At 42.4% G+C, this 27,668-nt stretch overlaps 2 protein-coding genes across 5 annotated transcripts in view; both read right to left on the reverse strand.

Moving 5' to 3' along the window:
• Nucleotides 1-27,668, reverse strand: part of LOC121590426 — a 135,073-nt gene that overhangs the window by 92,787 nt on the left and 14,618 nt on the right. The gene's annotated exons all lie outside the window — the stretch shown is intronic.
• Nucleotides 389-27,668, reverse strand: part of LOC121590427 — a 33,870-nt gene continuing 6,590 nt past the window's right edge. Inside the window, exon 2 of the mRNA XM_041910101.1 lies at nt 389-6,201. Within this exon, the coding sequence (XP_041766035.1) occupies nt 4,662-6,194 (1,533 nt within the window). The 5' untranslated portion in view covers nt 6,195-6,201 and the 3' untranslated portion in view covers nt 389-4,661. The remainder of the gene's footprint in view (nt 6,202-27,668) is intronic.

Below are 27,668 nucleotides of genomic sequence, written 5' to 3' on the forward strand. Positions count from 1 at the left end.
GAACACAAATATGAACACAGAAATACATTTTGATAAGATTTTTTTGTTTGTTTTTATTCTCCTTTTTCTGCTTAAATTATAAAACTCTATATGCAATTATAAAGTTTCGTCTGTGTGCATGTAAGGGTGCGCCTTGGCTGCATTTGTCTCAGTGTGTATGTGTGAGTGTGTAAATGTGTTGTGTTGTGAATGTGTAGATTTTTGTTGTTTTGTGTTTGCCTGTTTTGCCAATGTACTTCTTGTATTTGTTTTGACTCTTGCGATGGTTGCCTCTTACATTCTAAACTGCACTTTCCTTGCTTTATTAACTATTGTGTTTGTTCTGATTGATTTTAGAATCTACTCACTATTGTTTGTCTCTGTTTTGTTTCGCTTTACTTTGCTCTGCTTTTCGCCGCTTTGTTGTTGTTGTTGCATGTTATTATCAGTGTCGGTAGTGTAGAAGGATAAATTATCTTTTCGCCAACTTCGCCAACTTTCCAACCACCCCCAAAACGGTCACCGCCGCAGCACTGTACTTGTATAGGTATAAATTGTTCAACTTTTACGGGTGCAGGCGTTTGTTTGCTTTAAAATTAATGTATGATACCGTTTTCAACTTGTGGTTTTCTTCCTTTTTTAATATTACCTTATCCTTAAATATTACGGTCTTGTGTCCTGTTTATGTTTTAGCATCGTATCATGTGATCGTTACATTTAATTCGTAAATATTGTTTTCCTCTCCATCGACACTTTCGCTATAAACTATTCGCTAACATTCGCCTTTCTGGGTTCGGGTTTTTGTTTTTTGTTTCACCAAATTATGTTCAAATGTTTGTTTCCGCGCTGTTTCTCTCTCTCTCTCTCTCTCTCTCTCTCTCTCTCTCCTCTCTCTCTCTCTCTCTCTCTCTCTCTCTCTCTCTCTCCCTCTCGTTTGTGTGTTGTATGTTTTCCTTCTTCTATTTCCGTTTAATGCATTCATATAATAATTAAAAATGTTTTGTTAGCCTTTTGCCACCGTTCCTTAACTGTCTTCCAGCACACTCATTCATCCATTCTTTCAGAACTGTTTCCGATTCACTCATTGCCACACTCACACACGACTCATTCACGCCGTTCCTTCCTGCTATACGGTTTCGCATTTCCCCACCAGATCGTTCTTGCTTGTCTTACCACATACTAATAATTTTAACTTCTCTCTACTCCACTAACAATTTGCAGTGACTCATCTATCGTGTCTCTATTCCATTTGAATCATCATTTTTATGCTGTACGAAGTTACGGTATAAGATGAGTTAGTTTGTTTGTGTGCAGGTATATGTACTTTACGCTAGTTTGTTTCATTTTTTGCCCCAATTTTCTCTTACATTTCCATCACCACATGGTGTGCGCACCATTCATTCATTTTTTTTGTTTAGTCACTTGCTGCTGCTGCTCGGCGTGCACAATTCACCTTTCGTTTAACACTATTCTTAGTCAGTTTTAATGAGTCTTATTGATGCTTGCATATGATGGTTAGATGTCCACGCTGTATACTCAGCTTTTTCTAGTAAACCCGACAACAATCAAATAGTTTGCGACCATACACAGGCATTGCAAATGCAAATGCCCCTGTGTTTTACTCATTCCATCAGTAGTATCGGGACGTACGTACAGTAAAAATTGTATTTTAATCATCAGTTTTATAGAAAATAATACTACCTTCACAAAACAAATCAGGTTTTGTTACAGGTTTCCGCGTTTTGTTCCTCTATACTACCAGGTCTCGTCTATATCCTCAGGGTCGTCAATGTTCAATAAAACCAAGAGTGATAAGTATGTCCCTTCTTTTCATTCCACGGTCAGCAAAGTATCCAATTCCGAATTCCACCAGATGGCGTCGGAAGAAAGCAATAGTGGAACGTTCTCCGGTCGCAATGTAAATTGATCTTCACACGATCAGAAGGTCATGAGGTCATGAGGTTTACGGATTTTTATTTGTTTTCGGCGCTTTATGGTAATGTTTGCAGAGCAAACTGTCTGACCTGGGGCGGTTTTGTTGAGCATTTCCTTGGATTGCCCAAATACAATTTCAAGGAAATGAGAGTAATTATAAACACCGCAGCAGATTGTCACTTATTCTTCTAATAAGTCACTTGTATTGTAGTATTTTTACACCTTCTCCGTTTTCGTTCCACCATTTTCGAGACGCACTGCGCAGTTGGATGAAATGCTGCACCCGTGTACAAGTAACCTTCCTTTCGGGATGTTAAGTTTTATTTATTTTGTTGCGTCGTTTCAGTTTCTACATTCGGGCGTGTTTCTGTCGTGTTTCTGTATTGTGTGTTTGGCTCTACATTTGTTTCTCATTTCTTACTTGCTTGCTTGCTTGAATTTATCCGAAAATGCTCTTTCCTTGGTAATTGGATGCAAACTTCATTATATCCTATCATTCACTATTTCTATCAGTAACTGAAAAAGCCATCCAAAGCTGCTTCCAAATCACATGCACGTGTTTTTTCCTACTTTCATGCTTTCATTCACTCGTACTGGTGTAGAAAAAGATTAATGCACAGGCACTCACATAACACTTTCATACCATACTCATTCATTGCCAGCATTTTTACAGTGTCCTGTGTGTGTGTTCATCAGCTCTACCCAACTCCAGGTTTTGCTCCATGTATTTCTATATAAATCTCAGTCATTTGATTTTTGTATGCAAGGGGTGTACAGACATGTGTATATTCTACAGTGTTTGATTTTTGCCTAAACTGTTTGCTGGATTGAAACACAATCGTTAAACGCAATCAATCATTCAAAGTTTTTAATGATCAGCAGTGTGAAAAGAAACATGCTGCACCGAAACGATCATTCATGCCGTAACGACCTGCGGGCTCATACCGGCCTAAACAGGCTTACTTAACTTATTTGTACCACGCAACCGTAACAGTCCAACCTTGTAGGAGCTGACACATCAGTCAACCAGGGCTACCACCGGTTAATTGAAAAAAAAAATGTAAAAATGCGGGGAATAATCAATGTAAACGGCCCTGTGGTACTGTTAACAACATGCTCGTCATGGGTTCAAGCCCCGTATCGACCAAGCCCCCAAATACGCAGGACTGACTAATCTGCTATAAATACACCAACAAGCCACAAATAGCCAAGCTGGCCAAGAGGCTTAGTGATGCCTAGACCGACTAAGGTTGTTGCGCCAAATAAGAAGAAGAAACAAATTTAAAGGATGAATGCAATCGAGTATTTAAAACATTCAAAAGCGTGTTTCATACATTTATGAAAAACGAACGTTCACCGAAGATGAAATTCAAAGTAAACAGTCGGATTCAATTTATTCAGCAAATACTTTGCTTTTGTAGACTGTCAGATGTGTGTATGTACGCCCGGTCTAAATTTGCAGTGTTTTATTTTTGTCTCTATTGCCCTATAGTGAAACCTAATGATCGAATAATTAAAAGCAATAACCAAAAAAACTATTGACCGTGTTAAAATGGTCACCATGAGAGTGTACGTAAAATCCTCAAGAGACAAACCTCTAAAGAAGTGTGTTTCGTATTGCCTCTCGAATAACGTCCTCAAAAGCATTTCATTACACAAATTCGTGCACTTCTAGCTGACGGCTCATGTTGGATACGGTTATCCTAAGGTATATAAATACAGTAAAATGAACAAAAACTTAGATCGTACCTACTATGAGATAAACATGCATTTTTTTTCACTTACACTAACGTATAAAGTGAAACTACGGACAGGTAAAATAAAAATCCATTCCGTTTCTTCAAACGTTCGGCTGATTTGGGAATAATTGGTCTGTATTGCGTGGTGAACGAAGGGAACATTTTTATCGCATAATAATGCACAGAGTGCGTCGTGCCATTACGTTAAGCAATGCGCTAACAAACTCGACGATGTGCAGCTGTAGTGAGATCGACTAGGACACAGAAACTACTTCAACTTGGATTAGGTTTTTTTGGGCCTTAATTGTCAACTGTTTCATGTAAAATTTCGTTACTATGCCCGACAAGATTAATACAAACAATCTTGCCAAAACCAATCGTAACATTGGGAAATATATTTTAAAACGATTCCGGCTTGTGCAAAAAATACAACTAAGCCATACCCTTCGAAAGAAATGTCAACATGCGTCTTGTTGGGATGCTGCAGCACTTTTTAAGAGGTCGTCAAACGTTAGATCGAGCTACGATAATGCTCGCGACCATTAATAAGATTGTTAAATTCTCACTGTGAAAAAAAAATCGATCAACTCCTACTTACGATCACTCACACGCACATTATGTGTTTCGTTTTTCTCTTCCAATTAAAAAAAACCCGCGCACGTATGTTCTTTACGTCCCTTCTTAGATATTATTGGTGTTGTACAAATAAAAGTCGGTTCGCCACTCTACGTTAGGATGCACAGGCATTTTATCGCTGTCGTGTCGTGTTGTTTTCCGTTTACTGTAGTCTCGTCTTGGATATATCCCCTCTTTTAGTGACCGTAATGATTGTTGTTGTACTGTTCTAAAAACTATACTATCCTACGCATTACACCTCATATTCCTCTCCACATCCCCGGTCAAGCACAATGGCTCACCATTTGCACCCCCATTTTAAACCCGCTCTCTCTCCCATGCCCCCACGAACACATCTACGTCCTGTGTCGCTCTCTTGACTTTCGTTTCACTCTACAGTTTTATCAGCTTCGGAGCGCTAAGTTCTGGCGTGTCTTCGCCATTATCGTCGCAGCAGAGAGGACGTTTGTTGCTGCCATTACTGCTGCTGTCGGTGGAGATCGGCGTGTCCGGTTCGGTACTGTCCGCGACGGGGCTGGTCGTGCTCAACGCGTCCTTTCCAGCAACTGCTGAATCGCCTAAGCTTTCACCGGTTGCTTTCGTGCAGTCGTTGACGAGAGGTGTCACTTGTGTGTTGGCGGCGGCGGTTGTCTGCACCTGTTCCGTTACCGAGGTACCATTGTTCGTTAATTCGGTCATCGTGACCGCTGCTGCCTCGGCCGTGCTGCTATTGTCAGTGGCATCCTTGGACGTATCCTCAGCATCGTGGAGCTTTTCTTCGTCCTCCTGAGCAGAGCCACTCGAGCCCGGCGTACTTTTGCCGTTGGACACGACGCCTCCGGCAGCCGCCGCTTCGTTGCTTTCCGATTCCGACGATTCCACCATAGCGGTGCGAGAGTTTTCGTCGTTCGTATTACCCTCATCCTCGACGATGCCATTGTCCCCATCTACCTCCTCCTCATCGGCAACCTCGTCATCATCCTCATCTTCCCCACCCTCTTCCTTTGAGATTCCGTTCTGAGCTGCGTCGCCCTCAGCATCAGCCGCAACGCCATTGCCATTTCCCGGCATGCCGCCAAGCAGCTCCGGCTGTAAATCTGACACGACGTAGTGCGTCCATAGTGCCAGCTCGACCGAATGTGCTGACCACTTCTTCGGCTTCGGACCCGTCTTGTCCGACGCACCATTTTCGGTCGCATCACCCTTGGCTTCCTTGCCTGCCGGCTCCTTGGCAGCGCTTTCACTACCTTCCCCGTCGGCCGCTACAGCCTCCGCTGTGCTACCACCTCCGCCACCGCCATTAGTGGCACTGTCCTTCTTTTCGCCCGCTGATTCTTCTGCAGCGCCATTGCTTTCCTCTTCCAGGTTTAGTCGCTCCATTGTCTGCTGGATGTGTGTGACAAACTTTAGATACTCTTTAGTCGTATAATCGATGCCCTCAATATCCGGAATTGCCATCAGACATTCGTCAGCCATGAAGGGCGCGCTTTCCGGCGCAGCAGCAGCCAGCAAAGCCGATGCCATCGTAATTCCCACACCCTTCAGGTTCGAGAGAGCATTCAGTGCCTGCTCCAGGTTCGGCAACTTCCGGAAAGCTTTCTTCGTCTCCATCACCACCGCCCGGGGTGTGTTGATTTTGATGAGATAGGACAGCTGCGGGTAGAACTTGCCGCGCGTCTGCTTCCACTCCATCGTCTGTACCAGCTCTTCATGCAGCAGGTGAGCATCGCGGCCACGAGTTTTGATCAACTTCGGCAGCTCGTTCTGGTACCACTTTTCGAGGCGTAATAGTTTATCTGCCTTTTTGCCGTTGCCTCGCGTTTCTGCCTTCAGCTTCAGGGCTTTCGGGTACAGCTTGAGCACGTAGTCGAACTGGGCCGAGTTGCCGTGCTGGAAGAATGTTGCACTATCCTTGACAATTGCCATTGTTTCGCTGTAATGAAATAAGAGCAGAAAAACGCACCATTAGTATTAAAAATTAGTATTAAGAACAAAATAGCATCAGAAATATAATATCGTGTCGCGCAGTTGCCATCAATCAATAGTGTAGTGCGAAGCATGTAGTACAAGTGATGTACAAAGTTCATGGTTTATAACTTCGACCATGGATTTCATATTATGGATGACCGATAATCTCCATGAAATTAACGTTTATAACCCGCAATGTATTTGGCCCTAACTAATCATCAGTCACATCAGTGTAGCATCTCATTACCCGGATTGTGCCTCTCGTAATGAACAACGCAGATAGCGAGGGAGAATGCTTTATTGATTGCATTCCAAGCGCGTCCGACAAAGAAGAGTAAGACTTTTCACATACGTCATTCTGATCGGAACATCGGAAAGCTTAGTGTATTGAGCAGTAGCTGCTACACACTACCGCCGAGCCAGCCGCTGATTAAAGCAAATGTCAGACAGTACACGTACATTTGAGTCGAGTTCGGTATAATGGACGTCACGGAAGCATAATCTTGCACGGTACAGAGCAATCAACCTCCCACATTCCGGCAGCATCATCCACGCGTCCGTTGTATGCAAAAGGATACAGAAAAAGCATGATGTATCGACATACATAAATGGAACCATCCAGAGTACGCCACGTACGCCAAACACGCATGCGAAGCATGTTCGGTTTATGCTACTGCTGGGTCAATAACGCTATGCAACAACGATTTTCCCTGCATTCCTCTCGATCAGTAGTAGTACGGGCCGTGGAACAGGAAGTGCGGACGCCCAAAAGAATGGCGAAAGAACGACTCTTGGTGGTAAATATTCATGGCACCGTAACACTAAAGCCCACGAAGCATACCCGCGAGGTCAGGATGTACGAGAACACACCTCTCTAGGGTCGCTCGACGACGAAAATTGTCCGCCGTACCCATAATGTCTGATAGAGATGGTTTTGTGTGCATGCAGGTGCAAAATGCAGCAGCAAAAAAAGCTAACATTACCGTACCGTTCGATCCGGATGGTCCGAATGTTCAATGAAGCAAGTCCATACAACCAATGGCGCAGCAATGCTACCACCCCAGCCCAGCAGCCATCGTCGGAACCAGTCATCATGAAATACGGGAAATTGCCAAATAAAACAAATGCATTACGCAGGCACAGGCCGGTGGAGCACACGATGCCGGATGTCGTAAAATTGCAGACGAGGCAGACGACGGGCACGGGCCAGGCAGAGAGTAAAAATCTAAATCGCTCTACCTACCACCGTCAGCATAAAGCACCAGCACCAGTGCGGCTTAGCGCGATAACGGATCGCACATAAATAATGCATCGCAATGCGTGCCTAATTCCGCACATCGATTTGCATCGATTTATAAATCAACCGCTTTCGGGTCGGTTAAAGCATGGTGCAAAACAACGGCAAACGCGCCAAAGCAATATGGCTTTTTTGCACTTTACTCTACACATCCGAACGAGTGCGAGTTGTCGGAAGTTATAATAAATAGCATTTAGTGTACAACAAACAGCAATGTCCAGTGTGTGGCGAATGGTGGTTGTTTGCCGTTGATCGATTGTATGAATCATGTCAAGGAAATTAAATATCCGTTAGTCGTTTCGAGTTCCCATCCTCTATGGTTGAAAAACAATAATATTGAGAATTTAACAGAAAAAAATCGTGCATTTATCGTACATAGTGAAGCTTACCTATGATTATCGAATATCGTTTTTGTCATATTGCAAACGCTCACGAATCATGCACAATCCTGTCAAATTCATTCCATTCATTCGGTTAACCGTTCAACCGGAATTAACTACAAATTATCCTTTTATCTTCTGCATACAAATCCTTTGCTGCTGGTCGTTGCTGGATTAATTCGATGTCGAAAAGAGTAATAAATAATACCCGAAGGAACTGAATGATTTTTTGTTTGTTTTGTTTTTAGTTTTTCACTGCTTTCTTCTCGACACCCTTTGTAACAAAACTTATAGAAATACAACTGGCTTACGCTTCCTTTCCGATGGATGAATATTTGTAAAGGGAAAAGATTAACTGTATAATTCCCATCGTACTTTACTCGAACTGAAACATGGACAACTGAGGAAGCGTGCGAAAAGAACGATGCCTTTTCTATTCATTCATCTTCGTCATTGACGAATTGACCGGATCAGCGCAACCCGAACGGCTAAATAATGGCTTACCCCATCAAGGCCAACACAGGGAGGGAAAATACGTATGTACTAGGGATGGGAATGAGAAATAAATTGCACGAAATTCCTTCACCAACGGCCGCATGAACGAACGAAAGCAGCGCCCGTACTTTTCTCACAGTGAAGCAGATGGGAGCAATCTCTGAATACCGTGGCTGGCCAAAGCACAAACAGAAGAATTGAATGTGGAAAAGCACAAGCAAAATGCAAGCTCTTCCGTTGGGAAAAGTTGTATCTCCATTTAATCACAACCCAGCGTTCTGGGTCTATTATCTTGTACCGATCGCTTCCAATTCTTAACCGAATTTAGGAGGCACTTTACGGTAATTCAATTCCACTCACAATTTGTCGTATTCCACAAACGTCATACGCGTATGCTATCCATTGGAAGCGTACGGTTTTATTAAATGAATGCTTCCTTCAACACAAACGAAGTTATATAAAATCGAACGCACAAATCTTAATTTATATGGCGATTGCTATTGGTCCGGTGTTCGACAGTTTGACTTATTTTTATTAATTGCTGGCTGCGAATTCCGCGTATGACTGAAGAACGTGCACAAAAATACACAGAAAGAGTGTGCGACGCACGTGAATTTAAAGCAATGCAAATTACCGTTTAATTGCTTGTGGGATAAGTTTAATACAATTTCGTACAAAAAAACAGATTAATGGTGCAACTCAAACAACATCGTTGGGCAATAGATACAAAAAAGAGACGAGAGAGATGAGAACAATTCTTTATGCCTTCATCCGTTCGCAAGGTGGTGGAAACCAGTTCGTGCGGATGTTATTGCATTGCATTTCAATTCCATGGGTTCAACTTACACTGCATAATCACACACACACATGCTGTTGCTGTTGCTTTTACTCATTTTTCTTTTGCATGTATTGCTCGTTTATCATAGCCCATCCGCACCAAACTGAACCTTCCGCACACAAATGAAACAGACCCAAAATAAAACAACAGTTCCGTCAGCCGTTCTGCTGTGCAGTTGGCAAGCTGATGCCTGCAGCCATCACACACCACATGGGCGCACATGACAGATAGACAGACAGTGAAGTAGCAGCGGAAATTCATCACCGCGCACATAGCGCGGTCGTTGAAGCTGCTGTAACATATCAAACCCAGCATTTCTTCCTTGTGCGTTTTAACTGACACGAGAGAAGGCAGACAAGGATTTATCCATAAATACACGATCTTCTACTGCTACTGCTGCTGCTGTGGCAGCAATGTCGCGAACCCTTCACGCGAGGACTGTGACAAACGCATAGTTTCTAGGACCACTGTACTCGCCGTGGCCAACCAACCAACGACGAGGACTAGCGATTGGTAGCAGCTATCTGGTTCCCAGTCCAAAATAAAAGGGCAGTTGTAGTTGTAGCAACTGGCCGATCCCGTGGTACAGTCGTCAACTCGCAAAACTTAACAACATGCCCGTCATGGGTTCAAGCTCCAAATGGACCGACCGAGGCCTCATACATAGGTTTGACCACTATGAGTAATCAATAAGTCACTAAAAGCTGCAATTTTATCAAGTCTATCTAAAAATAAAGACCCAAGCCGATATCATTCCGGGTAGGATGATACACGATGAACACATTTCCTATTATTAAAGTGAGTGAAACTCTAACCCGCAGAAAATGAAATTGGATAAAGATGAAATGGAAAATAATCAAGAGAATAGCCCAACAAATTTCTTTGTTATTCCAATGGTTGATCGCCTCCGCAAGGCGCTCCAATTCAAACAATTCCAACACATATTTTCCTATTGTGCTCGATATTTCCGCTGGGGAAAACGTCCCTGAGCTGCCCCAGGACACCACACGAAAGAAACCCCATCGGTGGTGTAGGAGGGAAGTCCTGTAACTTGACTACTGTTGGCTAAAGTTTAAGACCGGGGAAGAGTGCGTTTGAATTACTTGTTTATTATCTTTTTATTTTTTGCTAGTTCCCTTCGTTTCAGGCGTTTCGGAAAACATAGCACACGCTGAATAAAGCAAACAATTTGTCTGTTTTTAATTGAGCTGTTGATAATTAAGCTGCAATTGTGGGTATGTGTACGCTTTGTTACTTGGAAGATGTATAAAAATAGAACGAGTACGACACATTTTATCCAGAATCCTTCACTTCAGAATCCATCCAGAAAATGCAATATTTGCTCACAGATGTATGCCCTGAGTTAATACAGAAACTTAACGATTCAAGCGGAAATGCAACAACATCGTCTAACAATCTTGTTTCTCTTCACTACTACCGAGTCTCCCAAAGAAAAAGTAAACAATTTCAAACCAACACACGAAAAGTTCCTGCTTAGTTTGATACTCTCCACACCACGCCAACACAAATAATGACTTTCATCGTAAGCATCGTTCAATTCTAAGCGGGAATGTTCTGCTTTCGGAAAAAAACACTCTCGCCGTTATCCTGGATTTTGTGTAGTATAGTGAGTAAGTAAAACTCAACGACAAAGGGATTATTGATGGATACATCCCTTGCATCCTCAAAAAAAAACAATGCATTACACATTTACTGGTCCGACAGGTCGAACAAACTTACTACTTGTTAATTACACTACCCTTGTGAACAAACAAAGTGTCTCGGGAAGCGTATGGTATGTGCATGTTTCCGTTCTTTTTTTATCATAAAATTAACCCCGCTGTCCCGCAACACATTACACAGGTTCAGTGTCCAGGAGCCAATTTTGTGCTCCCATTTTACTGCACTTTTTCAACGCCAATCGTGCTGTGTTGCTATCCTCTACCGGAACCAGGTAGGATCAAATGTTCGTCGTCATTTGGGCAATGTGTGGTGCGCAGTGTGTGTGTGTGTTAAACTGTTTGCCACTCACCGAAACGTTTCAAGTCCTTGAACTTTAGACGCATTGAAAGACGGTTAACAGTTCTGCTAAATAAAAGACATCGAAAATGCGGACAGGATGTACCGTTCATGTAAACCGGCAAACGTTTTTCGAGTTTTTCCGACTGTGCCGGCGAAAGCTGCAAAGCTCCAGGACATGGCGAGCGTGCAGCAGCGCGGAGAGAAAAAGGATACGATCCTTGGTTGAAATGAAGCAAAACCAAAATGCTGCGTATCACGTGGCGTTTACACAGAACGTGTAATATCAGTACGACGGGATGGCGGTTAGGAAAAGGAGACCAATGAGGATTGTACTTTCCCAAACAACAACAACAAAAAAACTCCTGTAAACTGCGGCTAAAACACCCGCCGGCGAGATATTTGATGTTCTGGCTTCTCGGAAATCGTGCGCAGCTTTCTTGCATCACCGCTTCTCCGCCGATCGGCTCGAAACGCCACAAAAGAAAAAGGAAAAAAAGAAATGCGAAAAGGTAACGGGGCAAAAGCAATGAGCATCTCATTCCCTTTTACGATTATGGCACACTTCTTCTCATCGATCGTTGACACGCGCGCACCGAACTTTTCCGGTAATGCTTGTAATCGATTTTTGAAATTCCGCGTTGAATTTTTAACACAGTTTAAACTCGTGCTGAAACTTTGGGTTTAATAGAATCAGCATAAATACAAATGCTTTCTTTATTTCAACCGGTAAGTCGATATCACAATTACAATGTTTATTCGAACTTACACATGATCAAACATGGCTTATGAAAAAAAACATATGATGTCACAGCTGTACCACCCACAATGGTGGACAAGTAGAGGCTCTGCGTTTCACTGACGAACATCATCGGCCAATTACCGTATTGTACACGATTCACACCATCGTGACAATCACAGACAAACGTACACACACATCAAGTCTCCCCAGCTGCAAAGTGTGCTGCAATCTGGCGAAATGTTAATTACGACGAGCGGGAGAAAGATCGTCAAATAATTCCCTCCATTGGCGAGAACAGAGCGATGCACTCTTGCAACGATTCAAACACCAGTTGCAAACGGTGACACACAGATTATGGGGGGGTGAAGAATTCGACAGCAATTTGCCGAAAACCGCTTGGCCCCCACCCACAGTCGACCGTACACCATGTGACACATGCGTTCAATTTTCGGACACATAAATACCTCTTAGTGACACAACGTTGTATGGCCCTCGCACGTGGCGCATAACAAACACATTGCTACACTGCCGACAAAATGGTACCATACCCGTGCCGGCCTGTACCGAGAAGCAGACCGAGTCGCACCAACGCCAACACTACCTCCCACTGCATGTTTCCGTGTTCCGGGAGCACATTTAATCGCTTCCATCTCCCAAAAGAACAATTTCCGTACCATCTCCCGGTGCATCTCTCATACCGCGCCAGGAGGCAATTAGCTGCTGCTGCTGCTGCCGCTGCTACTGCAGTTTAATGCTGAAATGTCCACCACAACACAACAACGATGAGGTCGCGATTTGACAGGCACAAGGCATCGCGTCTTGTGAACGTGAACCGGGCACACGATTCCACACACGCCGTCGAGGGCCGTCGTCGTGTATTATGTGCTTGTCCACAGCAGCAGAGAGCAAATGTGACATTATGTTTAGATATTTTGCCGGTTCGGACACACCGTTCGAATCTTCCACTGGCGGCGAACGGTGGCGGTGGTGGTGACGGTGTGGACACGCTACATGCCTACAACATGTTGTCCCGGGCCGATGACAGTGCGGATAGGGAGTCAATGATAGAGGTAAAGCATGACCATTCCGTGATGATACAGGTTTCGTTTTCCTTTTCTCGGGGTTCGATGAATGATGACACACTGGACCCGTTCTCGTTCGGAGTTTGAGTTTATTTTCTGGGCAAAAACATGGGAGCCCAGAAAGTAGAACACACCGCTGACAGGGAAACATCTGTTGTTAATTGGTTTGCAATTTTCAAAATTAAAGCAGACTAGCTGAATCGTTAAATGAATAAAAAAAAGTTATCATTTCACTTTAGTCAAGTGGTACAAAAAAGTATTATTATTGGTGCAAACAGATAAACGATATGGCTTATTCATCCGTCAACATGTTTTATTCCTTTCACCATTAATGCATGACCGATGCAGGACGCAAGAAAATGCTACCAAAATTCAACACACACTACCATCCCAAAGTTATGTAAGTGCCGCCGGCCGACACGACAAGGAAAACTTTTCCCTTATCTCTTGCGAATAGTGAGATGAGATTTACTTTGCTTTTCTTCCTGTTTTTTTTTTTTTTTTTGAATATTATCTTTCTACTGGTTGGTGATGGCTTCTATGGATTCTCAACACTCCCCAGGCACATCGCGCTCAAGTGTGTACGATAAGGAGGAAGCAAAGTGCAACAATCAATATATAGCATTGATATAATTGAATTCTGGCAAACTTTTATAAGACACAAACTTTTTCGCTCGATGTTCCGTTTGGGGGAGGATGGATCCTCTTCCGTGACGCTGCTCTGCCAGGTGGAAAATTCAAGTTGAGCTTTTCTTAAACAACGAAACCGACGATTACAATAAGTGCGAAAAAACGAATATCAAGATGATTGAGTTGGTAGAGGAATGTAAACTAAAATTCACGGTTTTAAAATCACTCCTACGCTTCTTCCTACTTCCTTAGGACATTATCCATACGCATTACAGTAGATCAATAGGGAAAGGAGGGGGGGATCGAGCACTTGAGTTTCGTCGTCGTAGCACGACTCGTTTCGATCGATCATTTCCCGGTGGCAGCATTAATGGATGGAAGCATAGACAACTTTTCTCTTTCAGCACATACTTGCGCACCGAGCGTCGTAGGTATGTGCGGTGCACGCTGATTGAGGAAAGGAATTGAAAGTTTCAACAGCGTTTCCACACAAGAAGGAAAAGCTAAAGGAAGAGCGAGAGCGAGATGTGTTGGGATAATCCATCGTTGAAAGTATTTTAAATTCGCTCTTAAACCAACATCAGATCACACACCATGATACGCTCAAGAAGTTTGCCGCTGGTGCAGAACCATTCAACCATTGCCGTCAAGATTTAGAATAACTTGAAGCAACAAAAAACGCGCCAAAAAGCATAAAGGAAAAGTTTATTGCCAGCACAGCAGCTCAAGGGAAAGCATGAGCATCATGGGTTTTAAACACTTCAACACTGATAAGTTATCTGCATCTTATGAAGAAGGTGATGCAACATTTTTTACAACTATTACAAGAAATGAAACCTCCTAAGACATTCGTTAAATTACGTAATAAATCGATACACATTGTTCACACATTTGTTTTTTATCTATAGAAAGAAGCTTCGTTGGGTTTTGAGGGGTTCGATCCGTAATATTACCTTTATAAGATTGTCTTCAACTTCAATCAGAGCAGCCGAAGCATTATTTCGCTTGTTTGCATTACAATTACCCGGCAGAGGAACAAATGAAATAACGACACCACCCATCCACGGGAAAAGACCTCTCTTCTGCTGCTGCTGCTAGTTTTTCACTTTATCTGTGCACCGGACCATCAATTTCAATTAAAACCATCGCACTCTTTTGCAACTCACCCACCCGACCGACCCACTCATCGTCTACCGACGACCGACCATAGGGCTGAAAACGCATTCTATCGAACGTCAATCGATTGCAGATTATGCTAACAACTTTAATCATTCCCCATCATTCTCCTTTGCGTCGAGCAGCTGCTGGTCAGGATGCTCCATAATCCGGGTGGTGCCAGCGAGGGAGCGACTAGCACGGACAGCAAACACACCGGTTCGTGCAGCAGAGCATCATCGTGTTGGAACTTTGCAATATCACGCTGGTGAGAGCATGGGTGAACCCTATCGAGCGTGGAAAATTTGCATACAATCGTGAAGAAGTCGCCTCAGCCAGTAGATGCCATGGGCCATGGTGACAAAAACTCTTGGTGGCTTGGAGGAACAGTGCGGCAAGTGGCTGCTAGTCATAGGCACTAGCACACACCGAAGCACACACAAGCAAAAGGAGGAGTGCATAATATATTACCACACTTTTACACGACTGATTACGTCTCTATTTTCTTCCAATTGATTTCAATCTTGCATGAACCTTATTGGGCGGGGGGCTTGCTGTTCGCTCTCTTTCTCTCTCTCTGCTCGAATTTTATCAATGACATTAAAGAGGAAAGTTTGCTATTGCTCAAATGATTCACATAAGAAAAAGTCTTTCTACATAAAAGGATGAATAACTTCGCCGTTGACACGTAATTTATGTTATCTCAGCCGCTTGTGCAGGTGAAGCCATGCCAGTTAGTTAGGCAATCATAAATCAGGAAGCCGATGTTCATATAAACCATACAAAATGGATCAAATCAACCAATTATCAAATTAAAGGCTACTTCTTTCCCGTAGTTCGATATGGCCGATGTATGTAACATTGTAGATGCAGCAATATAATCTCGATCATGCCTCATTTATCTGCCAATTCCTCATCGCCACACACTCGCCACTCATCATAATAACAACATGAAGTACGCGCATGTATTTCATCACAGCATTTTCCACCAAACATGTTGTTGTTGCCATCTACCTGAATATCCACCAACAAACTACTTCGCAACAAATGTAACAATCATCAACACCTTGATAGGCTTTTTGCGGGTAAAAAACACGTCAAAATCCCCCGAATTAAACGGAAAAACGAAAACAATAATCGTAATGTTGGCGATGATGAAAAATCACTTTGGAAAAGTCCAACTCATCTAAACGCAACACAACACCACAATTGTGACACACATGTGGAGTGGAGAAATCGAAGAAAGAAAATTGCTCCAAAGAAAGCAACAAAAAAAAAACACATCGGTGTCTTGTAGGTTGCGGGCAAGTGGAAAACTTTCACCTTCTCAATTATAGAGATAACATTTCGCTATTGTCTAGCGTGTGCAGCAGCCAGCAGTATACACACACCTTCATTCCATCTGCCTCTGGAAAGTTATAGCTCACATCCAGCTTGCCCCAGAGACACAGAATAGCGCGCGGCCATCATAAACACTCGTTGACACACACGTTCCTTTTCCTGTTCCACAGTCATCTGCTTCGTTTTGGCATGGGAACACACCACAGCCGCCGACCGTCCGGAGTGTCTTTTTTTCAGCACTCGAGGTGAGCGCGGTTTCCCCGCCCGGTCCTCCCTTTTACCGAAACAGCAGCCAGTTCCACACACTGGCCCAACCCATCACACGATACTTGCTCACCGTCGTCCCATTACCTGCACGAGAGCAATTGAGAGGGAAAGAAATAATTGTTCCATAGTTTTCCTCGAGTGTTGGTTCGTTTTCCGGAGCATTACTTTTTTTCCCCCACATCTGCAATAAGGCGTCGGGCGGCGAATGGGTACCTCTTCTGTTGGAAGTACCATTATAGTCATTACGATTCCCATTTCGCCTGGCGCATGGAGGGAGCGAACGGAGCATCATTCCAGCGGATGCTGCGCGCCGGCATTCCAACCGATTGTGAGCCTGTCCAGGCTACGAGAGCACATTACGGGGTAGCAGGGAGGGTCAGTGTCGTGGTGGGTGTGCTTGGCCGTTTTCCCGAGCAGGAAAAGGCTCTGAGATACAGGGAGAGAGGGATGGTGGATTGCACTTGAAGCAGAAAGAAGCATCATTCCGTAAAAGGTGTGATTGTTGCTATCCGGCCCCAGCCGGTGTGTAACTGATCGTCGCTCAGTAGACGTAAACCTCCCGTTAGGCGTAAACCAACCGAAACCAAACCCGCGAGACACACCGTGCAAGATTATCGACACTTATCGACAAATGCTTCTGTCTGCTCTCCGGCCCGGCGCACACTGCGGGAATGCATGAGAAGCTTTGAGAGTTCAATTTTCACACCCTTGTGACCTAAAAAAAAGGGATGCCTCTTGTGCCTCCTCCTATCCACCTATCATCATGATCATTACCATCGCCACACCTTGCAACGAAGTAGCGCTATGGCGGTGAGTTTTTTTATTAGTCTTCATCATTAGCATGCCTGCCGGCGGAAATGCTGGCGTGCACAAGAAGGCAGGAGGAAGCAGCAAACATATGTTTCTTAAGCTCAGCATAAGCATTGTACAAAGCACTACCAGTAATAAAGCATCCATTACATAAAGGAGGTGCGAACATCGTAATGATCACGCATGGACGATTCTTGGTGTAATTATAGACAAATAGTGGAATAAAAGTGAGATAATTTAGTGCTCTGAACCTTCTTCCAATGCCATTCAAACACACTAAACGAACGACACTTATACAAGAGAGACGAACATACGTTTTATTACATTTTTCACATTGCATATGTTTTATAAACTTAACACTAAGTCATGGAGCAGAGAGACAACAACACAACATCGTATGCTATCAAACACGTCAGACGGTATCGAATATTTACAGCATCCGTTTATCTTCAAAACAGAGCACAAAAGTTCCTGTGCAGTCAGCATCTGTGTCCACAGTTAATCTCGTGCCAGTGAAGAGTTCCTTCGGTACAGCCCCAGCAGCACCACACATCCTCCAGAGATTCGATAACAACAAGAGACAACAAATTGCTCGTGCTAGGCTCCAATAAACTACCAACTAGAAAAGGTAAAGTTTTATGTCCCCGCCATCTCCTTACCACCCACCACCAGCAGCAGCACCAGCCGTACATGTTTTTACGCCAGTCCAGACCAGACGGACCAAAGGGTGGTCTCAGTCGTTGGCCACTTGACCTGCTTTCAAACTCGTTGCTCCCTGCTAACTGTCAAAGTCAAGTTTATCGGGCTTTGTTCGGCTGTCAGGCGCGCTGCGCAGCAACACAAGAAACAACGGTTGGTGGTCGAAGCGTCGACCGGCAGCAGAAAAGTCAGTCCATTTCAACTTGTTACTTTTTCACGAGATGCCCCCCTTCGCGCAGTGCAATACCTTAGAGAGGCGAGGTGATCAACTTGTGTTGCTAACAATAGGCAACACATGTCTCGCTCGGTAGATTGTGGAAGGATATTGGGCGAAAAGACACGGATTAAAATGAAAATTGAAAGTATTACCGATTGGACAATAAATTCGTTTACCCACATTGCTGCACAACAGCAACACATCTCAGCAACGTATATGCTGTAAAGATATTAGCAAACGAAGCAAATTAAATTAATCTACTTTTCCTTTCCTTTCAATTTGGTGGCACAGAAATGTGTCGTTTTTTGTGTGTCTATGCTATTTTAAAATTCGATCCAACTTTTTAACTTCTGTTGATACATTTCGCAAGAGAAAGGTGTACAATTGTGCCAAACAAGTATGCAAATCACTGAGCGATGGTGATTGACACCGAAAAATAGGACAACAAAACATGGCCCGAGAGTTATGCAACATGGTCACAAACGCTACTGCATACATACTCAATAAACAAAAATTACGTTTACAAAGAGAGTATGCGGGATCGTCTGGTTATCGGAAATTGGCCTCAGTTTAGGAGAACAACAACAGCTGAAGTGCAAATATCTAACTTTCTTTCTCTTTCAATTCGTTAAGGAATGGGAAGCACGGTGTAACATAAATCCAAATGGTGTTTTCTTTTCTTCAGTGCGATTGATGGTTTTTCTGTCCTTGGCCAATGCCATTTAGATGCTATTGGGGGCATAAAAGGACATAAAAAAACTGCACCCTCCTCTGTTCGCAACATTGGATGATCACCAACCAACGCGGGTGTAGGGGGCATCGTAATCGTAAATCATATTACGGCGATCTGCGCAAAAGTACCACCATAAGTTTATTGATAATGCGAAAGTTATGCTATCGAATTAGGAACCGTAAACTTTGGCTTTTTCCATTCACTGTTGGCCATTGCATTCACCAAAGCGAATCAAAATGATTCGAAATTACTTTACACAATTGCTCACAAACAACTACACAAGTAACTAAAAGCACGCTTTTCATGTACTGCTCTTATGAACATTGTAGAGAGCTGTGCTTTATCATTTTCTATCAATTTTGCTTAAAATATTACAACACACACACACTGGAAATATTAATAGCAAATTACATCTGATCTTATTTATACGCGCGATTAAATGTACAAATTGGCATGTGTTTCTAATCTACTATTAAATATTCGTCTTGTAAAACAGACATTCCGTATTTTGACACATCTCTTAAAAGATAAATGCAATCGTATAATAATCGTATCGTATCCAATAATCGTAACTGAACTGGATTGAACTTCATCTTTTGAAAACCATCACACAATCACGTACCATATTTCCACCCAAAACAGCAATGGAATTCGAGATAGATACTACAGTAAGCTGCGAACAGACAGACAGACTGCCTTTCTGTTGCACCACGTACGAGCCAGTTTACGTCCAGAATACAGAATTTATGGTGTTGCGTCTAAAATTTATGAGACAGGTAAAATAAATCCTATCCAGTATCGCACAAAACCATTCACCTCCCCCTTCCTCTTTAGGCTGCAAGCAATGGGCAATGAAAAATGCTTTTAATAGTTGTGAGAGAAAAACCCCATGCATGTAGAAGATGGTTTGTTTTTCAATATCAATGAAGAATGATTTGAAAATATGTACAAGATAATTTTGTTAATCGATTTTAATTGCTTTTTAACGAACAATACGATTTATTCAAGTGATCAAAATGCATGATAATGTTAGCAATCGATGAAAAAAGATATTATTTTTCACAAGAGGCCTACCTTGCCTCCAATGGTTTCGATTTAACATTGGCCAGCACCCACGGATGTCCGTAAAGACGACAGTCATTAAATTTGCATCATAATTTAATTGACTTTCAGTGAACGATGATCAATATTTTGTATTGGTGTCAAAGCAGCGTGATTCGTAACATTATTTTTTGCGTTTTTCGTTGTTGTTGCCTTTCTTCCGCTTCTCATAAGTCTTTGCACGTGGCTTCTCTCAGCGGCCGGAGGACTTGAGACCCGTAAACAACAATATCTTTGCCAGACCGACTTTTTGACTTCCCCTGGGCATCAGCAAAAGTGATGACATTTTCGGAAGCAAAAAAAGGAACGAAGTTTACACCAAGAGCAAGACTTTAGAGACAAAGTTAAAAAGTTAGAAAAAGATACCCTCATTTCTTGAGAAGGTGTAACGAAAAGCATCTACTACCGTGCCGCAGCAACGCAATTTCTTCTCGCTTCGTGCGGAATACTAGAATTTCGGGACTATAAATTTTCTCCACCATTCTCCTGTGGGAAATGGAAAAAGCGACATAGACGCCTTAGTACACGCGAACACACGCGCACAAGAGGCTGGTGGGTGCGTGTGTGTGCGTGCCGTCAACCTTCAAAGCATCGAAGAGGACGACACACGCCGGAAAACCGCCAAAGTCAGCGACGACGACAACGACGAAACCCGTCAAGTCGCTTCTAAGATGCTTCAAATACATCACACACAACAATTTTCCTCCCAAGGCACTCTGTTGGTGTGTTTGATCCATTGCGGTTTCCTCCTTTTGCCGCCTCTTCTTCTCCTTGATGTCTGACAACCACAAGCAATTGCAAACACACACACACACACAGATACAAGCACGAGCGAGGCATATCACACGCACATTTGTGGAAAACGGTGATGTCCCCCCCGCACCTCCACCCCTTCTTGCTCGGGAAAAAGTCTTGCGATCCTAGTGAATAATGCGCACACATACTCACACACCAACGCATACACACCATATGAGCACACATGTGCCCGACCAGCCGGCAATCAACAACAAGGGACGTTTATTTTCCTAAACACAACAAACACTCGAGAAGTTTAACATCAGAAACCGTTTGCGGAAAAGCGTTTAAATTAGCTTTGCCGATTTTCCCCAGACCAAGGCGGGAATTTGGATTGTTTCACCAAATGTACCATCCTTCCTGTTGTCCTGGTTTTCCACCCTTACGCTCTGACGCTCTTAGGGTTCTACTACTTTGAAACTGGAGAAAAGTGCAAAACAAGAAAAAAGCTTCGCTCTTCGAAAGCGAATTTTACATCTCGCGCATTTATTATTATTCTCTTCGAAGGCGACCCTATGGAGCGCGCACAATAAGTGACTAAGAAGTATGGCAATGGCAATGTTTGGGGGAGAGTTTTCCACCAGCATTTCCGAGGTTAAAGGGCCAAAGTTTTGTAGTGCCAAAGAACCATTTGTCTTGTGCGTGTCGTCTTGAGCCGCCTGCCTTGCGTGGTGCTCCAAGACTCCACGAAATAGACACAGCGAAGACGCATCGGAAAACACAACCGATATAAATCATTGTTTATGTACTGCACACACATCGACAAAAGGACGCAGCACGTAGACCGAAAACTCGCCCACCACTTGTCTTTTGCAGTGGAAAAACAAAAAAAACAAAAAAAACTTTTTGACCCATCCCTCCATTCAGGGGACAGTTTTTGAAACATGAGAAAAGTAAGACTGATACGCTATGGTGCACCGCGGAAAATCCCAGAAAGCAAGAAAATTTACTTGCAGATAAAGAAGCTCCTAAATAAGCGCACATGACATGATCTCCCTCTTGGGATTACGATGCGAAGGAAAGGGGCGGAATTAAGAAAAGAGAATCTCCTAACTAACCGTCCCCCAAAGCCGACGTGAGGAGCCGTGCGGAAGCAGTGCATAAAAAACACTGCTCGAATTTATTCTATGCCCCACTCATAAATTTCACACACACACACACACAAATCTGGAGAGCCTTTTCTCTTTCTTTCACCACCCCCATTTGCTCGCTGGAAAACTAGGGGGGAATGCTTTGTCTATTTTTGTTTGCTGTTCCACCCTAAACCCACGGAGATGAAATACGCACACACACACACACAGGCAAAGGTAAATATGTCCTGATTGTGACGACATTGACCTTCCTTCCCCTCACAAGATGAAGGGAAAAAATGTGCTCGTGCACCAAAACTAAACAAAGGCTAGAGGGGTTTGTATGGGGTGGCATTTTACTCTCTCCCCCCCCCCCCCCTCCACAGGCGTGAATCATACCCGAGCAGAAAAATCTCTTAAAAATATGATACTTTCCCTTTTTACGGTTCTCAGCTCCGTCCATGCGTGCTCCAGAAAAGCTGCCCTTTCCACCGCAGGGAGGGTTCGTGGAAGAGACAGAGACCTTGAAAAGCTGTTCGTTTTTTGTTAGCTGTTGATTCCATCTGCAGGCATCACTACTTGATATCCCGATTATATTTATCAAGCTCATAAAAGAGCATCAGTTTTACCATGCCTGAGTTAGATGACGCTAGGAGGACTTCAAGTTTATTGCTTGCGTTACCACAAGCAGTCCTCCGACGTCTATAGTTGGTAAAGGAATTTCCCAAAATCGACACTGTGAAGCTCGACTTGACGGCCATAATAATTTAAAAGCGGTTATTCGACCGAATTGAGCGGCAAAATTGATCTTTTATTTATAGCCCGCATAAACCATTTTTTTAATATATTACCAACTTTAATCAGTTGCGAACAGCTTTTTAAAATATACTATATTTTTATTATTGCTTAAATTGTTTTAATGTAATGAGCATCATAATAGTGACGATCATTCCAAGCAATGAAGATGTACTGCAGTTTGGAGAATCATTTTTCAACATCCTTTTGTTTCTTTCACATCCTTTTGTTTTTTCAGGACTCTCGAAGTAAAGCAAAAGTGAAAACAACTACCAATACTAAGACAACATCTTTTATTTTGCAAAATCATACTCCGAAGCTGCTCAGAACAAGGGAAAGCGCACCAAGTCAATCCACTTACCAGTCAGCCTTTAAATCGTGCCACAAAACGTCGCAGATGCAAAATGCGACCAACCGAAGGAGAAGAACCGAAGGACCAACTCCAAAAAAAAAACTCCAGCAACACAAGCAGACAAGCACCCCAAAACAAGTGGGCAAAAGGGCATGGAAATGAAATTACAAAATCAAGACATCACAATATTTTATTACGGTGTCGTTATTTTTGTTTTTGCATGTCTTTCCCGCAGTCACACCGTTTCCGCACGGTGGGAGAGTTAAGGGTCGAGAAAAGCATGCTTGCAACATCTTGCTGTCGAGGAGCGATCGCGACAATGATAATGATGTTGTTCTTTAAGCGCTGCGACCTAAAAATCGAGATAAACGGCACCGGGGTAAAGAGGAACCTACCCCAGCAGGCGAAAAACCAACCGAGAACTGTAAAAAAAACAGCCGTAGCTCTCAAGATGGGCCCGATATTGTGAGAAGCATTAAAGTGTGCCGCTGCGGAAAAATTATTAACTTTACATTAGGATTTACCGTAAAATCAAGCGCAGCAGGGCAAGATGCGCGAAACATTTTTCGGTCTGCTGAAACAGCAGAAGCTTATGTTTGTCCTCCTTTCCCGCCCGAAACGTGTTTTTTTTTTTCTTATGCTGAGATGTGTTATTAACAAGTAAGGGGGCTAGACACATATACTGCCGCTGGAAAACACAATTTATTAATTATTAAACACACATTTCTTTTCATTTCTTTGCCGCTCGAATCTTCATCCAAAACACGTTGCTCAAGCTCATAGGCAAATAACTCCTACGAGGAAAGTTCAAAAAAAAGGAAAAATAAACGATAAGCAATGTTTACGATTATTGTAATCATCATCATTTAGTGTCTCTCCCACCCAAACCAAAAATGACCTTGACCCCACACCATTCGAGAGCCCGGTCGTTTGCACAAACGTCCTTCACTTACTTTCTGAGGACGTAGGATGGGAGACCAAGGAAAGTCGGTGAGGGAGTTTGTGTTGAAACGAACGTCCTGATTCTTTCTCATTGCACGACGAAATAATGGGAAAATGTGATAGAAATAAAATTACTTCGAAAGTAATCATATACTTACACATAGCATCACGTTATGTGCCACCCCGGGCCATTTTGGAGGTGATGTAATAGCACCACCTTCAATAAACAATGTGTTTAGAGTGTTCTTCTATGTGTGGAAGTTCTTGTTCTTCCCAGTTTGCAATGTTTGGATGAATGAGTGTTTTCGCGCTGCGTGTGAGTGAGTGAGCTCCCAACCACACATGCTCCCAACCATAAATAAAATTGAAAGATAAATCAGGAAACGCTTCTTCCATAAAGCAATAATGCGGGCAATAAATAAATCTCGCTTTTTTGCATGTTTAAAACCATGCAGTAATTCCGTGCAACAATGAATGGGGACAGATATAGATAACATAACAAAATGATGTTTGTTGTTTTTTTCTCTTCAAGTCTCGCTTTTAAAGCCCAATTTTCCGTTATTAGGGACTCAGTTTTCGTGTTAAAAAAGAAATACAAGTAAAAATTTATGTTCTTACTAGTTCAACATAAAATGTTCAATGTATTAAAGAACATTCATTAAACTAGACACAATAAGTATTCTTTTAGTCGTTAAAGTATTTAACAATTATAAAGATATTGCTTCAATTATAAAATGTTAGGGTAGGCCTACATACAGATTCTTTGGTAAAATATTCCAACTACTACTGGAACTATCTTCCAAGAACACTTGCAACCCTTGGAAAGCTAAGGCCCATCCAAAGTGACAGACGTATCGTTCGCTCTCCAATGAAGTAAAAACAAGAGCATTGTCAATAGATCTTCAAACCTAATTAGCATTGTGGGTATTACTCGACAAGCAGTGGAGAAGATACGATACGTTATACTTAAACCCCGAACACGAGGAAAGACAATCGGAATCAGACAAAAAAAAATGTTTTACCAAGTATTGCTGTTGAAGTTCACAATTTCATCTCCTCCTGTCAAACAGCAACATGAAATTAATTTTTCGCCAAAAGGTTTTGGTGCATAACGTGTAAGTAGATAACGTTTCCCATGGAAATAGAAAATTTCGACGACAACATCCAATGAAGGAAAACTAATCCTAATTGATTTCCGACTTAAAATTCCTATTACGTCAATCTGCAAACCATCTTCGTCCTGTGTCTTCTGAGCTAGTGGTCTAAGGTAGTCCCACAATACCTCTTAACAAAGATCCACCACCTTTAGCGCTTCGATATAATCAATTAAGAATGTTCCGATAAACGGCTATATTTCACCGGACGTATGTTTGCGAGTCTATTTCGTCGGCTAGAAAATTGCGTCAAGGTAATCTGCGGGAGCCATCTCCGTAGAGACTGAACAAAGTAAAATCAAACGTTATCCGGAGGATGTATGCCATTCGTTTCCCCCCAGTGTACATGCCAAGCGACTATACTTTTCTATCTTGAAAACAACGTCGAGCTTCGCCGCAAGCATTCTTCTTACGAAAGGTCATCGCTGTGGGCAGGTCTTTAGGGACACCACTTCCTTCAAATGATCTTATATCCAAGCTGACAAAACTTACCGTGGAACAGCGGTGGGGCAACGCTCGCGTTCGCGTTACGAACAACGAATAAAAGAACAAACCAACGAAAGTACGAAAGAAAGCATGAACGAACAAAATATAAACATTCACTTCGGAAGGCACCATCCCCGCCAATGCCGTAATAAGGTGCAGAAATTCGATTTGCTGCAGCAAAATAAATCATGTCACTCCCAAAGCGACACAACATAACCCACAGTGGCCCCAGCCAACCATTCAAAAGTGTAAGTGTCGATGAACTGAGCATTTGTTTCATTTTTTTTAATGAAAATTCACTTAGTAACGTCGAGAAAAGTTAGCACATCTTTAAATTTAATTGGAAAATTGAATGGAAATTATCTCGAATTACACCTTACAATTACAAATGACTTACATAAGAAACAAATAAGAATAATAAGACGAATAAGAAACACATTGCATTTAACCGACAAATGTTATGTATTCATGAACGTGTCACAATGCCTAAGCAAACTCAAGACTTTGCATAAAACATTTAAACATGAAAGATCGAAAACAAGTAGTTGTATGGATCCAACCGTCCATTAGTTGATCAGCATCAGTTGAAATGAAGCGAGTTGGATAGGATAGGATACATGCACGAGTATCAGAGATCAATAACGAATCATTCCAGGGGAGAATGACAACATCGATGAAGAATGAAAAAACTCTCCCCTGTTAAAATGCTCAAAGGACCTTTAATGCCGCATCCACCCAAGGATCAGGGCAGAGCAAATAATCATCTAGGTGTTTAACTTCTTATTTTTCATTCCGGGCAAATTCAAGACTTGTAGATTTTTTGGAACCTATTTTCTGTTAAGCATAAAAATATATTTCATAAAAAATCTATTTGTAAAGCATTTTTCCAACGAAATATTTTGTTTTGTTCATGAAGAACGGTTTTGCATTATTGCTCACATATCGATGATATTATTAGCAGATGATTTTTGTGAATTCTTTCTTTCTTTCAACTAATCAATAAAAAAGGAATATAAAATTGAACTGAAAATTATTATTTTTGCATTAAAGACAAATAGGTATAAGAATACAATACTATATCGTATGTGTAATAACTGTTTCAGTGTTCATAAAACATCAACAGACATTTATTTAAGATATAAATAATAAAAACAAATGCAATGATTAGAATTCTCAAAAGAATTCAAACAAAAAACAAGAGTTATTGAATTAAAATTAGCAATCGAGGTTTGCAATCATACAATGCAGTGTTCCAACCGAATAGGGGAATTTCGCAAGCTGACTGTGAAGCTGTCATTAGGCTATGGGAGCCGGGAGCCACAGTAACCTTGCACGATTCCACTACCCGGTTGAAACATTCCCCTAACAGATTGAACTATTCCATTATATGATTCAAACCCCTTCAACCATATAAGAAGTAAAAATGTAGCACTTAAAATGGTTATTTAAATAGTGGTACAAAAATTATTAATAGAGTTTGAGTGAATTGATATACTCCGAAATACATATTTTATTTTTATAATAAAATATTTGGTAAATCATATGTAACTACCAAGAACGGAAAGACAATTTAATAATTGTTCTTTCGAATCCCTAACACAGAGGGTGAAAAAAAGGGACATTTTTGTACAAGGGAACAACATAGTTAGCCGCCGCCGCTGGATTTTCGAAAATATGCTTTCTCTCACTCGCTCATTCGTTGCTACGTTCTCAAGTGGCGTTGTGTAGGTTTGCAAATCGGCCGCCATCGTCATCACCGCCGTACAGCACAAACACATACAAGCATATCGACACTGTTATACCGTAAGCTCACCAATACACAGCCATTACCCGTAGCTAACCCGCCGGAAAAGAGCAAAAAGCAGGGTTTGAGCCCCTTTTTTCTGTCCCAGCAACCCTTGTTGCCGTTGGAAGCACAGGGAAAGGCACAGGCAATGATGATATCCGTTTACAGTTGCCGCTTCTAGCGACTTGAAGCCCCTCGGTCGGATACACGAACGACGGACGGTGAACCAAGCGTTACGAACGACTA

This window comes from Anopheles merus, chromosome 2R (assembly GCF_017562075.2).
Source record: "Anopheles merus strain MAF chromosome 2R, AmerM5.1, whole genome shotgun sequence".
NCBI classification, from domain to species: Eukaryota; Metazoa; Arthropoda; class Insecta; order Diptera; family Culicidae; genus Anopheles; species Anopheles merus.